The sequence below is a fragment of the Dermacentor variabilis genome, chromosome 10 (genome assembly GCF_050947875.1).
Source record: "Dermacentor variabilis isolate Ectoservices chromosome 10, ASM5094787v1, whole genome shotgun sequence".
Taxonomy (NCBI): Eukaryota; Metazoa; Arthropoda; class Arachnida; order Ixodida; family Ixodidae; genus Dermacentor; species Dermacentor variabilis.
Window position 1 is genome coordinate 48,812,197 of NC_134577.1, and position 16,008 is coordinate 48,828,204.

Here is a 16,008-nt window from a genome sequence, read left to right on the forward strand (position 1 = left end):
CGATTCGGACCGACGACGCCGCGTAGTTGTCTTGTCTCGCGTTGGCTTCAACCGCCTTTGGCGCGGCTGCGCGTACGACTTCCGACGGCTAGCGCCTCTCGTTCCAGTCGTTGGAGCGGCGGCGGCGGCGTGCTGTTGAGTGGAGGGTTCGTTGCCTCCGCGTTTGCTGCGCTTTACTCAGAGGCGTCGAGAAGTATGTGGCATGCACAGGCCCAGGTTACGGCGATCGCCCGTTCTCGTAGTCGTTATATAAATGCGATACGCTGCCTGTTGGTCTGCCTCAGTTTCGCCGAATGCAAAGTCACCTCGTTCTGCTGGCGCGACGGTAATAAATGACCGGCGAAGGACAGAGACTCCTCTTCCAACTGGAATGGAAGCATGTTGACGCCGTGTAAAAGAGTGGTTTGTCGCGATCATTTCTATGTTCTGCTCCCCGGCACTACCGAATCCACAATGTTGCTACTGCGCCGTAACTTAGCAGCCGTGTTATACGATCTAACTACCATGCACTCAACGAATCAGTGTAGTTATACCAGGGGATATATAAACAAATGAGCTTTTCATTTTCGACTCGTAGCTCTTTCGAACGTAGCGTTAACAGCTTCTCTCTTGCCAAGCTTAGTTTCCGGTTTAACAAAATGTGTTCTCTAATACTTTGGATTAGGCGCGTGAATTCTCGGAACACGTCTAGCGACACCGTTTCACAGAACTTTCCCAGTTGCGCAAAGTCATTCGCACAAGCTACAGAGAGTGCCCTTACGGCATTGGTTCAGAAATGCCATTCAAGGTTCTCGCGACGGGAGGGCACGTTTGACAAGATCACGCGCTCCGACCACTTTATGGTCAACTTCGTCAAAGAAACAGCGTTTCATGACTCGGTGGGCATGGGACTCTCTGACGCTTAATCTTAACGTCATGCTTGCGATTCAGGCGGTAATCGCCGCAGATTTTGATTATCTCGAAGATAAATATGAATATCCATGTCTTTAGCATGACGGAACTGTATTTCCGCAATTTCATTTTAGTACGACGCATAGAAAAGTACAATGAAGTACATTTAGGAATTGCATAGCCCTTTCGTATCAGTATGCACATACCGATTCTGGAGAAATGGATAAAAAACTTTTTAAAGAGAAGTTATAAATTCAACTACTTTAGAAGCAATAGAGATTCCGGAGCGGCTTCGAGGCTAGACGGCGTGATGGCAATTTAAATGGCATTCCAAACGCTGAGGACACGTAAAATTCCCTTGTAGGAGCCTTTCGTCTAGAACGCGATGCTTACATAGCGCGGTGGAGGGTGTTCATTTGCACAGTCAACACGAACCCAAGATGGTTTCAGCGGGTCTCATTCGTAATGAAGCGCACGCTGCGATTTTCTACAAAAAAGAAACGATAAATAAATAAAAGCCTTCCCTCGTCTTCGCGCACTCGCTAAACACACCATTCGCGGCACACTTCAAATCTCCAACTTTGGCCCCGAGCGAAGCCACCCGCTTGTCGGTTGCGCTTCACTAATTTTGACGTTGACGTAGCAATTCACGTGTTGGCGCGGATGTTACTCAATCCGTAGTATTTTACTGCGGTTACAGCCTCAGATAACCGGCGCCACCGTAAAAAAAAAAATTAAGAATACAGTTTTCAGAGTTTCCTTAATATCCCATCGCATTTTAATCAGAACTGATTGCACTACCTGTACAGCACTTGCATTCGGTTATTTTTTTTCCCCCTCTGCGGTGCGTCTGGCTTTTGGTCTGAAGGCCTCGCGCATGAATATTTTGGTCTTCGCTACCTCGCCGCCCATATTTTGGGAAAAGCAGAGGTCAGGTGCTGCGCTTCTCAACTCCTGCGAACGCAAATTACGAAGCTTTATTGCGCGCGCGCGCATTTCTGCAACTGCGTATATGCGTTGTTCACGTGTACGCGCGCATATGGTTCGCCTCTGTGCGGGTGTGTTGGAAGCGCGCACTCTCTCTCTCTTTATGCAAGCGCCTATGCTAATCCAACGCCGCCCGCACCAAACAGCATCGTCTATCTCAGAAGTTTTAACGAGTTTCCATCCGAAAACTCGCCAGTTGAAGAGTTGGGCAGACCCTTGATTTAAACAAATGGCTCTCTACTTCATAATAACTTTGCGTTCAGTATCCTTTTTTCCCTTTCGCTAACGCGATGCTCAAGCTCACCCGCCTAATGCCTCGTACACTGTATAAAGTAGACATAATTGGCAACTTCGCACGATTAACTATTTCTGCCATTTTTGAAAGGAAGGAACTAGAAAAGCAACGCGACAGGAAAGGCACCACCAGAACTCGGGCCTGCCTCGACTCGCGACAGCTTTGAGGGGACGGGGCGAAAGTCCGCCGCCTCGCTTTCCCGCACATCACAATTGACTCGCACAAGATGGCGCACGTCGCTCCACGAGTGTAAATGAGTCAAGAGTGCACGAGCAGGTGTCACTGTCCTTGTCGCCATATCTTCCTTGGTGAGCCCCCCCCCCCCCCCCCCCCCCCCCCTGTTTGCAAGCCTGTCCTTGGTTCAGTGTTGCCGTGATGCAGAAGTCGTCCATCTTGTGTAGGACAACCCTCACGGTGTGAGAAATCCTACTTCCAATGTTTCGCACCTACATTATTATCAGAAGGCATCTATGATGCACTGACAATGATACGGCAGGTTCAGTTTTTTTGTCTACGTGCAGAAAAGCGTGTGAAAAGCCGAAGTGGTTTCATCAGGCAACGGCTACACTAAGTTGAATGAAATGTGTTTGTATTTTCAATAAAGAAATAACTCCTACGGATTCATTAAAGCACATATTTGTTATACGAGCTAAAGCAGGAAAAAATATAGTGTACGTTTGCTGTTTACTAGAAGCAATTACCTCTATCATGCCAAAAAAAAATTATGGGGTTTTACGTGCCAAAACAACTTTCTGATTATGAGGCACGCCGTAGTGAAGGACTCCGGAAATTTCGACCACCTGGTGTTCTTTAGCGTGCACATAAATCTAAGTACACGGGTGTTTTCGCCCCCATCGAAATGCGGACGCCGTGGCCAGGATTCAATCCCGCTACCTCGTGCTCAGCAGCCCAACACCATAGCCTCTGAGCAACCACGGCGAGTTCTCTATCATGCCAGTTTTTCGTCGAAAGGGTACTTATTCATATCCATACGCAGTCTGCTCATAGTCGCCGCAGCAGATACTCTTGACATAACCGATTTATTTTTGTTGAAAATTTGAAAATACGCAGACATTATGCTTCAATCGTTTTGAAATTCCTCGATGTACTTCTATTCATGCGAGGCACATCTTGACCAAAATAATGGGAAAAGGCGCAGTTTAATTATTGCTGAGAATATATATATATACATATATATAACTTTACAGCAATCATTAAACTGCGGCTTTGGCTTTCCACATGCAACAAATGTCATCCTGCTTTGTCCAGCTGTTGCTTAATCAGAGGATTTCGGCGTTTCACAAGTATTTCACTACTAGGTGCAACATCAAGAGTGTCTTATTAGTTTAACACACTCTTGAGAGACACGCACAGACATGTAGCGTACTGTAAACAAGGCCAAGCTTTTGTGTGGGAATGGTTATAAACGACACTTCAGTCGAATCAAAATGTGGGATTCAGCGCTTGAAAGCAGCCCGCGGGCGATGAACGAGGAGTGCTCCAGTTGGCAGCGGGGAGAAGAATCCGTAACAGTTAAATTTCTGCCACTTGTTAGCTTTTTTTCTAGTGCCGCTAAATGTAAGCGCACAGAAGTTTTCAGATTCTTGCGCCATCATAGTGCAACCGCGACGACCTCGAGCCAAACCAGCAACATCGTGCTCAGAAGTAAAACGTCATAGTGAGCCACCGTGGAAGTTGGCAAACGTTCAAGAACATTTGCACACAATGTCCAGTAAGTTGTCTATATTATCCAGCCGTTCTTCTTTAATCCCTCTGAAGATTATAGCACCATCCCAATATCGTGTTCCTCGGTGATGTCAGAAAACATGGTGCCCATGACGTGTTTTCGAATCTTGCAGCCGCTTCCACCACATGTTCGTGAGCAGAAAACATAGCCTTTGAGATTAGTTTTTGTTACCCAGTGAAAGCCGTCAATAAGGCGCTGGATTCGGGCACCACCCTAACTGTCTGCAAGCAACTAGTACGCCTGCTAAGATACACCGCAGGTTTACTAACTTGCTTTTTTTCTCCTTCTTTTCCTTCTTTTCTTCCTCTCCTTCGCAGCTGACTTACGCCGACACGCACCCGATGTACACCCTGGAGAACTACCCGAACTTTTTCCGGGTGGTGCCGTCCGAGTCCGTATTCAACCAGGCCCGGGTTGCCCTGCTCAAGCACTTCAACTGGACCCGGGTCGGGACGCTGTACCAGACCAATCCACGATACGCACTGGTGAGGTCTCTCTCTGTGTATTAAAGCGAAGCTTTCTTTGCCTCTTCTCCCGACTTTCCGGGTGCTGCTGCTGTGACGGTCATGCCGCGCGTGCGGCTGGGTTTCTTGCAACACCCTGAGATGGCGCTCGCCTCAGCGCATTCAGGCCGGCGCCGCTGCGGCAGCGTTTCGCAGTTTGCGCGTGTGGCGCGTGCTGTGCTTCCGACAAAAATCTAGGTGTTGGGCCGTGGAGGTCGCGTGCTGGGCTGTGATAGTGTAAACATTACAATCGCCCGCATCCTGAAGTGGCGGCTTGGAGCTGGCGTCTCGACATCGTGCTGGCCACGTACCCAGAAGTAGCACGCAAACGCGCGCCAGCAAAATGACTCCAAAGGGCGTACTCAGCGTCGAGGAGACCGAGGCCCGAAAGAAGCGTCGCACAGAGCAGAACCGTCTTCGCCGCGCAGCGAAACGTACTGCAGACCGCGAATGTATGCGTACAATGTATACATACAACTATATAATTTGAATTACGTACAGCCTTATAATTCAATTAAAGTTTAACACTTCAGCCACGGCGCGATGTGCCATGTGAGGCAATAATAACGCTCAACCCTGAGGTGACGAACAATGACGAACAACGCCTCAAGCAAGTACGTCTCCCTGTGTGTTCTGTACATTACGCAGACAAACAGCAGCGGTGTACGCAAGGTAAAGTTTAACATCAACTCACCACTCTGGTATTGGACTAAACGTTGAAGAAGTTAGACATTCGCCGCCGATATCACCGCTGATTACCCTCACTCAAAGCAAACAGCATATAAAATCTTCGCTTTCATCGATTCCCGCAATGTGTGGTGGCCGCATATTTTGTTAACAGAGTCATAAACCACGATCAGGTTATCACTTCAGCCTAAAATGGATATAAAACTAAACTCTGGGGTTTTACGGGCCAGCACAGGCATCTGCTAATGAGGCAGGTCGTGGTGGGCGACTCCAGTATAGTTTTAACAACCTGGGGTTCATTGACGTGCACCTAAATCTAAGTACAAGAATATTTTTTTTCACTTAACCACCACTTAAATGCATCCGCTGAGGCCGGGAACAAGCCCGTGACCTCGTGCTTAGCAGCGCAACGTTATAGCAGCCAAGTTACCGCAGTGGGTGTAATGTGGATTTAGTATACTGCACGTTTTACAAGATGTCAAGATTCAAATAGCTCGCAAGGGAGAGTGGTTGCGGACGTTTGAAACAATCGAAGAAATGTTTCGTGCTCTTCTTCTGTGCTTTCCTTTTAATTTTTAGGTATATATTACGAAATAGATGCAAGAGTCTCCTGGCACACCTATTCGCTGCTGCTTTACATTTAACCTAATAAATAATATAAAAAATTTTTAAGCAAATATGCATGTCAAGCCACAAATTAAGCAATTCCAGTTGAAGCAGTATAAAGAATGCTACAACCTTTAGGACGATTTAGCTTGACATCAACTCCGATTTTTCTATTGGAGTTCTATTGAAATACGCATGAAGTGTAGACATGCTTTAGTTAAACAACCACTGGGCCGATACATATTAAATTTGTTGCATTTAAGATAGAGAGAGCTGAATTCTACTGACTGTAGGAGTCAGAGTTTCTTTTTTTTTTTTTTTTTTGTTGGAGCGACATTGTTTATAACAATTGCCGCAAAGGGTAAGCTTCAAAAAAATTGAAGCTCAAAGCTTAGAGATCAAAACCACATATTGCATTTCTGCAAGCTGCATCGGTTAAACCACCTGAACAGGGCAAGTGTGATATAACTGTTTACAGCTTACGTGAAATTGTTACAACAGGCGGTTTTCACTAACAAATCAGTGGTATGTTGCAGACTTGTGCATAAGACATCACTTTATTTGCACTTTAAGTGAGTTAATAGCTGCACGTTACAAAATTGTGAAATCACCCGCCGTGGTTGCTCAGTGGCTATGGTGTTGGGCTGCTGAGCACGAGGTCGCGGGATCGAATCCCGGCCACGGCGGCCGCATTTTGATGGGGGCGAAATGCGAAAACACCCGTGTGCTTAGATTTAGGTGCACGTTAAAGAACCCCAGGTGGTCAAAATTTCCGGAGTCCTCCACTACGGCGTGCCTCATAATCAGAAAGTGGTTTTGGCACGTAAAACCCCAAATATTATTATTATTAAAATTGTGAAATCGCATTTGACATCTTTTCTTTTTTTCAAGTGACGGGGTCTTAAGCTTGATGCTTCAGTTTTTCTACATTTGGCAATGTTCAGCCACCTTTATAAACAAAGTCGACGGCCTAAATCAATGATCTACTTCCACTGGTCAGTATATTTTAACATTCTCTTTTAAACGCGACAAACCTTATTAAATTCGGTGCACTGCAGACGGACCAAAATGATTTCTTCCTTCCCACGTATCTGGACCCAAATATAATCAAGATGGAGAGAGATAAAAGCGAAGGAAAGACAAGTCAACCAGAAGATTAGTCTGGTTCGCTACCCTGCACTAGGGAGCTGGAAAGGGGGTAATGGCAAAGACAAAAGAAAGCAAACGAAGGAAACAATGAAAAACGTACAACCGTCTTGGTGGGCGCTGTCACACAGTCTGTGAAGGGGCCACGTATAGTTATGAACAACGTCAAATGTCCCCACTGAGATGCAAAACGCCACGCAGTGTGCGCAGTCGCAATTGGTCGCTCAGTCCTGTGTCCATTGGGAAACGTAGCACCGTCTTTATAGAGGCTCGCGTTCCGATGGTGTCAGTGTAGGCCAGTGTCCAAGAATTTTCTGTCCATGAGTGGGCACTTGTCCAGCTCGCCTTTTGCGGATGCGAGCGCTCCTATTCGCTGACCGAAGCGAAGGCACGCGCAAGGAAGGTGCACGATTGTTTCAATGTACCAGCGAAATTTTTTTTTCACTGCACCAGCAAAAGCCACACTTCATATACAAACAAAGATGTTTCATGAGCCGATCACACCGGGAATGCTTCGTTTTACGTAGATGACAACTGGAGTTGAGTCTGCCTTTTCTTTTCCTCTTGATGTCAACTAGACAGTCAATCCACAATTATAAATCTATTATCGACGACGCTTATGTTAAACCTTGGCGCGACTGACTTTCACACAGAACCGTGCAAGTGAAGAAGAGAAAGAGAGTGCGGCACACATGCGACAGATATTTCCCAAACGTTTCTTATTACAGTAGTAGCTATGCAAACTCTGACCAGGAATGAAGAAACATTTAAATTCAACAGCACGTTATTAGCTATTTCCAGAATATGTGGTCGAATATATCTAAACTATTGGATAACCACAACCAAATTTTGATGCGCTTAGCCTAACAAACCAACCATAACGGGGGGGGGGGGGGGGGGGGTGCTATGCATGTTTAATTGTTTCTTCTCTCTCTTTCGTCATTTCGCGTATCCGACCACAGCTCAGTTTGTTGTTTTATTTGAAATACTTTGTGGCGATTTGCATATTTTTTTTTCCCATGATATTCCGCACAAAGAATTCTCTCATGCGTTTTGCGACCGCCGAAATTGTAGGACCCGCTTTGTCGCAGCGCCATCCACTTTGAGGCAAAGCACGCTTTACAGGCAGAAATACGCTCGCATTCAAGTCTGTTGACAGACTGAAAAGCAGATGATTGATAACAAAATCACAAATGCCAAACTTTAAAAAAAGAACACAGAAGGATTTAAAAACTCGAACACGGTGCACTCATACGTGGCAAGCATATTCGTGGTTCTCCAGAAAGAAAGCTGGCTGTGATGGCCCCATAATGGAGCGTTGCATCAGGTTTCGAAAATTTCTTCTTGGGTGAATCCGGTATTCCAAAAGAACCCCACCCCCCAAACCCTCCGCCACCCGTCCTTCCTAAGAAACAATGATAAAGAAAGGCTTGCGCGCATTTCATAAAACTGAAATTTGATAACGGATAAGCACAGCAATAACATGACAAGGAAGCGTGTCAGAATGCTGACGTGTTCGTATGGGATAAGGAATGTGAAGGAGTTGCGTTTTGCCTCTGATCCGTTCGTGTCGTTCTGAATAACACTAGATCATCCGTTTTGTTGTACCAGGTGCGCTGCCCACATTATGCATACATTTATTGCAGCACGTCCAGTAAGCAACTGCATAATTTCTACTGAGCGTGGCTACACTGTCGTTACTTCTTGAAACGGGCTATAGGGAAACAGCACTGAATAATAATAATAATAATAATAATAATAATAATAATAATAATAATAATAATAATAATAATAATAATAATAATTTTCATTATGATACCTTACCATCAGAGGTCGCAAAGTCGAAAAACACACTTCATGCCATACTGCCACGCCATGTTTCCTTCTCGGCGACGGAGCTTCATTGCTACTCTATGCAAACTGCACCCGCTGTTTCGCAGAAGCGCAGCAGCTGCTATTTACGAGCTGTTTCTAAACTCATTCTTTTTTTGCCCATTCTTTCTATTTTATTTTGCTGGCAGAACTGCTTCCTCCAATACCTACTTTTGGGCTGCCCCCTATCATTCCGCATTGGGGCGAAGCGAACGCCTCGTACAATGGGGCATCAGGTAATCGCAGGGCTGAAGACGAATCTTCCTTCATTCTTCGAAAATTTGCGCCTCAGCCGCCGCCAGCCTGCTGCTGCAGCTGTTCCCGGGCAACCCGGTTTCTTGCTTGCACAGACGTGCAATGTTTCTCTCCTTTTCCCCCAGATGTCCATCTTCGCCCGCTATCGTGGCTCTTTCCCCTTGTTTATGCTTCTCTCTAACACAAGTCGAGCAACGCGAAAGTTTATCTTCGGTAGCAACGCGCGACGTTCCTCACTTGCTTGTGGAAGCAATTTTTTTGCGTTTTTTTGTACGCTTGCTTGGTTCCCGAAAGTCATCGCGAAGAAGAGAGGCTCGTTTGGCCGATTGCTCCCAAAGTATACAGGAAGTCTCTGCACAGAGATGGCCGCCTCGCTCGCTCGTCCCACCGCCAGTGACTCGAACCGAGGTCTTCAATTCTGCCGACGCGTGCAAGCGAAGATGTTGCGCTGCCCCCCCCCCTCTCGCCCCTCCCTCCTTCGAAGCGCTGTTGCTTCTTTCTCCTGCACCGCCCTGTACCCCCCTTCCCAACATATGTGCCTCGCTTCTCTACTTTCCTTTAGTTACTCTTTTGCCGTTGCGCACGTTTGTTTGTTTGTTTCCTACGGTCGGCTGATGCCTCCCTTCGCGCCTCAGTCTTTATGCTTCGAGGCACTCCGCATTAGATAACAGGTGCTTTCCGCTTCTCTTCTCTCTTTGTCCCGGGCCCGGATGCCGCATCGTCTCCACTTGCCCACACCACCGCCCCCCTTCCCCTCCCATCCCTTTGCGTCCTCCTGCGTAAATTTGTTATTACTACTAAGTTTCCGTTCTCGCTTAAAGCGTGCCTTTGCATTTTTCTCTATTTACTTCTGTACATTTCTCTAATCTCTCGTTTTTTCGTCTGGCTTTCTTTCGATGCTTAGCCGTATATTCACTAATTCGGCATAAGGGGGTGTTGCCGTCTCCCTCACCTTTATCAGACTGTCTCTAAAGGGGACCAACAAATCGTTCATCTTCCTTTTTTTGTCCTTTAAAGAAAAAAAAAGATAAAATCAGCTCTATAGCGCCGGCACATAACTATGTCGTTGCTTCGCAAACAAATCAGCTTGTTAGTTACTATTCGTTCCTAGGTTTTACGAATTCTTGTTCTCGTAATATGCTTAAGGAATCTTTTTCTTCTTTTTCTGCTTTTCTTTTTAAACTTGAGAACAGCCGTTCAATTGAGAAGCGCACTCAGTTTGCTTCCATTTCTGAACGTAACTCTTGTTGCTGTTTGTGATTTAAAGGGTGCCTTATGCATCACTGCGCTTGCTGCGTATCGTAAGCGGATTAGTGTTGCTGAAACGTTTTTAGGTTATTATTCGTTCTTGAAATTTTGAACTCTCAGAAAAAAAATATTTTCGCGCGCAAATGCGCAAGCTAAACATCTCCCGCGTCTCTTTTCTAATCCTAACATCAAATCTAGAGGTTATAATGTCATACTCTCGTTTTTTCTTATGATAGCTAAACTGTATCGAGTCTAACGCGCACCCAAAGCGTTCTTCCATTGCGCCCTCCATACAGGCCACAACAGCGGCATAATTATGAGGCACGACTAAGTGGGGGACTCCAGAAATTTTTCTCATGCGGGGATCCTTAGCGTGCAGACAGACAGACAGACAGACAGACAGACAGACAGACAGACAGACAGACAGACAGACAGACAGACAGACAGACAGACAGACAGACAGACAGACAGACAGACAGACAGACAGACAGACAGACAGACAGACAGACAGACAGACAGACAGACAGACAGACAGACAGACAGACAGACAGACAGACAGACAGACAGACAGACAGACAGACAGACAGACAGACAGACAGACAGACAGACAGACAGACAGACAGACAGACAGACAGACAGACAGACAGACAGACAGACAGACAGACAGACAGACAGACAGACAGACAGACAGACAGACAGACAGACAGACAGACAGACAGACAGACAGACAGACAGACAGACAGACAGACAGACAGACAGACAGACAGACAGACAGACAGACAGACAGACAGACAGACAGACAGACAGACAGACAGACAGACAGACAGACAGACAGACAGACAGACAGACAGACAGACAGACAGACAGACAGACAGACAGACAGACAGACAGACAGACAGACAGACAGACAGACAGACAGACAGACAGACAGACAGACAGACAGACAGACAGACAGACAGACAGACAGACAGACAGACAGACAGACAGACAGACAGACAGACAGACAGACAGACAGACAGACAGACAGACAGACAGACAGACAGACAGACAGACAGACAGACAGACAGACAGACAGACAGACAGACAGACAGACAGACAGACAGACAGACAGACAGACAGACAGACAGACAGACAGACAGACAGACAGACAGACAGACAGACAGACAGACAGACAGACAGACAGACAGACAGACAGACAGACAGATAGATAGATAGATAGATAGATAGATAGATAGATAGATAGATAGATAGATAGATAGATAGATAGATAGATAGATAGATAGATAGATAGATAGATAGATAGATAGATAGATAGATAGATAGATAGATAGATAGATAGATAGATAGATAGATAGATAGATAGATAGATAGATAGATAGATAGATAGATAGATAGATAGATAGATAGATAGATAGATAGATAGATAGATAGATAGATAGATAGATAGATAGATAGATAGATAGATAGATAGATAGATAGATTAAGCGGTTTTACGTGCCATAACCACTTTCTGATTATGAGGCACGCCGTAGTGGAGGACTCTGGAAATTTCGATCACCTCGGGTTATTTAACGTGCACCTAAATCTAAGTACACGGGTGTTTTCGCATTTCGCTCCCATCGAAATGCGGCCGCCGCGGCTGGGATTCGATCCCGCGACCTCGCACTTAGCAGCGCAACCCCAAAGCCGCTAAGCCACCACCGCTGGCGAGCCCACTTGTTAGCTCAGGTGTTGGTCCCTGGTTCGATCCCGGGACCAGAACAAATTTTCCTTCAACCGCGAGGCTTTCTGAGAAAGAGGCATGAGTCTCCGTTGTAGTTTCATGCTCGTGTAGGGTGGATTACAATTTCTTTTTTTCTTTCAGGAAGCTTCCATTTGATCTGCCTCGAGGCACTTGAAATTTTCTGTTCTCACATATTCGTGAATACTTTTCTCTGCGGCGTTTTACTCAACCACCGCTGCGGATGAGTGGCCACGATTGATGCTGCTGAAAACAGGGTCTTGTTTTACTCTGGCCGCGGCGAGTGTATTCTGATGGAGACTGAATGCATAATCACTCGTGTAACGTGATCCAGGTGCGCGTTAGGGAAACGACTGCAGGTCAAAATTAATTCATAGCCCCGAACTACGCCGGCCTTCTCAGCCTGCGCGTTGATCTAATTAGAACATTAGACCCGATTAATCAGTCAACAAATCAATGTGTCTTGATTATCATGCACTGCCTAAATATCAGCTGAAATTATTTCGGCTCTCAGAAAGTGCATTTTGCTTTTACTTTTCGGGCATTCGTACTTATCTCTTGTGTTCATTGCCGACACAACGAGCTAAATCTTAGAAGCAAAGAAAAAAAAACAGAGCAGCGTGTTCAACAGAGCGGCTGGAAATGTCAGCCTCTAACTGGGGCGCTGGCTTGCTATTCCGCCGAGAAATCGAAGATGACATGATTGCGAGGAATGCTCTGACGCACATGCGCGCTCGCGCACAAACACATGAACACACGCACATACACAAGCGGAGAGAGGTTGGCTCGTAGATGGTCGCGTTCACGTTCGGCCGCACACGCCGGCTCAGAGTTATTTACAGAGGCTGATTAAGAGTGACGTCACGAAGAAACGACCGCACAGGCCTTGTTCCGCGTTGCCGCCCTCGCTCAGTCTCGCTCACGGTAGCAGAAGCGAGCAGTTGTTCCATGCGCTAAGCCTAACGACTAAGCCTAACGAGAACGCTCGAGTACAGCCTCAGAAGTTTTCGTTCGCGCTCGCGAGTGACTGATTGTTAGCACGCGTATTTTTTTCCTCTCTACACGCGTTCGCTTACCTTCAGCTGACGTAATTTCACGGCACCGACGTTATGACGAAGAGAAGCAGCGATTATTGGTGGTGGCAGTACGAAAGCTTCGTCAACATCTATATAGCTGGCGGAATGCGCAATATACAGTGCGCTTAGAACGATTTAAAGGCCACGAGTTTAAAGGGATGCTAAAAGCGGAAACACCGAATATGTTTAGACTTTAGCAGTATAAAGTGGTTCGGCGTTTCTATTTCTTTAGCATTCGTTTCCATTACATTCAAGTTAATTTCGAGGTAATAAGGCGACTAAACACGCGTTTGAATTGTGGCATACACAAGATTAAGTGACCTCTTGCCCTATGGAAAGATTGGCGCTCTAAACCTTGCCGGCCGGAGTCAACACCTTGACCTTCCTTTGACTATTATGGGAAGCGCCTTACGCTACCCCGAAACGAAAATTTCTCCTCCTTAATCTTGATCATAATCTTTCTTGAGAGCCCTCTGCTCAAAGGGCCGGCCTTTGAATAATATATGAGGGGAAAGAAGAAAGTGCTGAGACAAAAGTTTATCTCCAACCTCTAGAAATCCTGGCCCGTTTTATGCGTTCATCAGCACTCCTTTTCCTCCTTCTGGCTCGTCTAGACACATGATTTATTTCGTTCACTTTTTTCTTTAGGCGGCAGAACCACGCGGTGCCAAAGGGCAAAGGCACTCCTTATCCCCGGACGTGTGTTTGTACGTGTACGTATGGCTGGGTCTTCGTTTTCTTTGTCTTATGTCTGATCTCGCTTTCTTTTCGGGGCTTCATTCCCCAGAAATCCACTTTGAAGGCAGCTAAAGCCGGTGGGATTTATACGGGATACACGGAGCAGAAGGTCGACTGCCTTGTTAGGCCTTCACCAAACAAACGGCCGGAGTGCGGCGTTCACTGTTGGGGCTTGCTATCTGACCTTTACGTTCATTGTTTCGCATTAGATTTTTTATCTTTATTTTCTTCTTTTAGAAGCAGCTATTCACAATGCAGGGATTAGTTTAGCGCGTGCGGCAGTGAGAGCGCTGTGGAACGCACGCGCGATAGTTTGCGAACGCAGCGCTGTAGCAGTTAGAACGGTGTTCTGCGGGGTCGTTGTTGCCTCTAGGCACTAGTATTTAGAGAGGATAAAAGAGCAGGAGCTCACTTCTGTAGCAATCTAAAGTCGTCGTGGTAAACAGGCAGTCACTATCAGTCAACAACCGACTAGCTGCTTTTGATTCATGCGTCCGTGCACTCTCCGATAGGTTCGGCCTGGGCCCTATAGGTTACAGAAGGATGAAGAAAAGGAAACGAGAACGTTGCAGGCTAGCAACTTAACTTTATGGAAGGGAAACACAATCTTACATAGTGGCGCAAAAAAAAAATCGTGAGAGAAAATGCTGTAGAAATAAAAAAAACGGGAGGGGGGAGGGACGCGAAATTGAGCGTCTCGATTACGATCTTATCCGAGATAAGAGGAGGAAGAAAGGATGAGTCTTTCAAGTTCAGCACCAGAAGGCGCAAATTCCGCAAACAAGTACGACTCGCGCGCATTTTGTGTGTTTGTTTTTTAACTTTACGAAAGAAGACCACTCGCTCCCTACTGCGAATGTCCGCTTCAAGAAGCACTGCGACGGAGCACCCTAACCTACGTAGTCTAGAACGTTTTTCCGCTCACCACTCCACCTCGACTCCTGAGCGTGGACCGTGGCGCCGCGCTTCGCCAGAAGTTGTCACTGCATGCGATTCAAGGACACCCCAGGAGCAATCCTTCAGAGAGTAGCGCCTACATAGGCAGAGGGGTGGCGCTCACAGCGTTGATGTCGTGCCTCACGATGTGCTCCAGTTTCAAAGGGGACGCTCAAAGCATGCATCCATCCATCCATCCATCCATCCATCCATCCATCCATCCATCCATCCATCCATTCATCCATTCATCCACCCATTCATCCACCCATTCATCCACCCATTCATCCACCCATTCATCCACCCATTCATCCACCCATTCATCCATCCATCCATCCATGGAGCGGAGGAACACCTTCGAGTCGAGGATCGCGTTCATAACACGGCAGTAAGGCTTACCGCACACTACATTTCACCAGTTATCGCGTCACCCCTTCGCTTACGGACCAAACTGCAATTTTTTTCTTCCTTATAACAAAAGCTGTTGCGAAACCTTACGCTTCGCACGTCCTTCGATTTCTAAATTATATCCAGGAAGACTACTCCGAAGTTTAATCGAGAGGCTCCAGATAGTGCCCGCAAGAGCTTTGATCTCTCGCCAGGCTTTATAGTAAGCTTTGGCGCGATAATTCGTTGAATAAATCACGTTATCGTTAAGCAAGATACAGCTTAAGACTGTCTTGGCCACGCTTGAAAATCAGGAGAGCAGGAAATCGTGCGTATGTCCGGACGCTTCGGCGTTTAGGAAGAGATGTGGCTGAAACCCAATTTGTCGCTTATTCTGTTACAAAAGACAAGAAGGAAAACCTGGTCACACAGCGAGAAGTTATGCAAGAAAGCTCGTAAATCCATTGCCTCAGCCAAGTAGTCGTGATTAACGATCGGGTAGGAACTTTCTTAAGTTAGTATAGCGCAGACACTCAAATCGTTGCTTATAAAATGATTTATTCCAAAAGCGAAGGCCTTTCCTGACTAGCCAATATATATATATATATATATATATATATATATATATATATATATATATATATATATATATATAGAGAGAGAGAGAGAGAGAGAGCGTTGTTTTCTATTCGCAATACGTGCAGCAGACCCGCTTCTGGCGGCTGCTGCTAAAGCACTAAAAGGAACACATTGGAGGACTAGGTGAGGAACTACATTGGGAAACTACTACGATTCATTTTTGTTTCCTCATCTAATTAGGCCTCGCGTTTACCAAGATCGGCGTTTTCTTGCCGCTTTGCACACCGCTCCGCGTTGTGCTGGGCCCGCGCTTCTTC

The 16,008-nt window shown here is 46.3% G+C and overlaps 1 protein-coding gene and 1 long non-coding RNA gene across 2 annotated transcripts in view; one reads left to right on the top strand and one right to left on the bottom strand.

The window, feature by feature from the left end:
• The window catches only part of GABA-B-R2 (gamma-aminobutyric acid type B receptor subunit 2), a 363,959-nt gene that overhangs the window by 274,712 nt on the left and 73,239 nt on the right, over positions 1-16,008 (top strand). Inside the window, exon 3 of the mRNA XM_075672639.1 lies at positions 4,238-4,405. Within this exon, the coding sequence (XP_075528754.1) occupies positions 4,238-4,405 (168 nt within the window). The remainder of the gene's footprint in view (positions 1-4,237; positions 4,406-16,008) is intronic.
• LOC142560488 (uncharacterized) overlaps positions 1-16,008 on the bottom strand; it is a 263,361-nt gene that overhangs the window by 219,812 nt on the left and 27,541 nt on the right. The gene's annotated exons all lie outside the window — the stretch shown is intronic.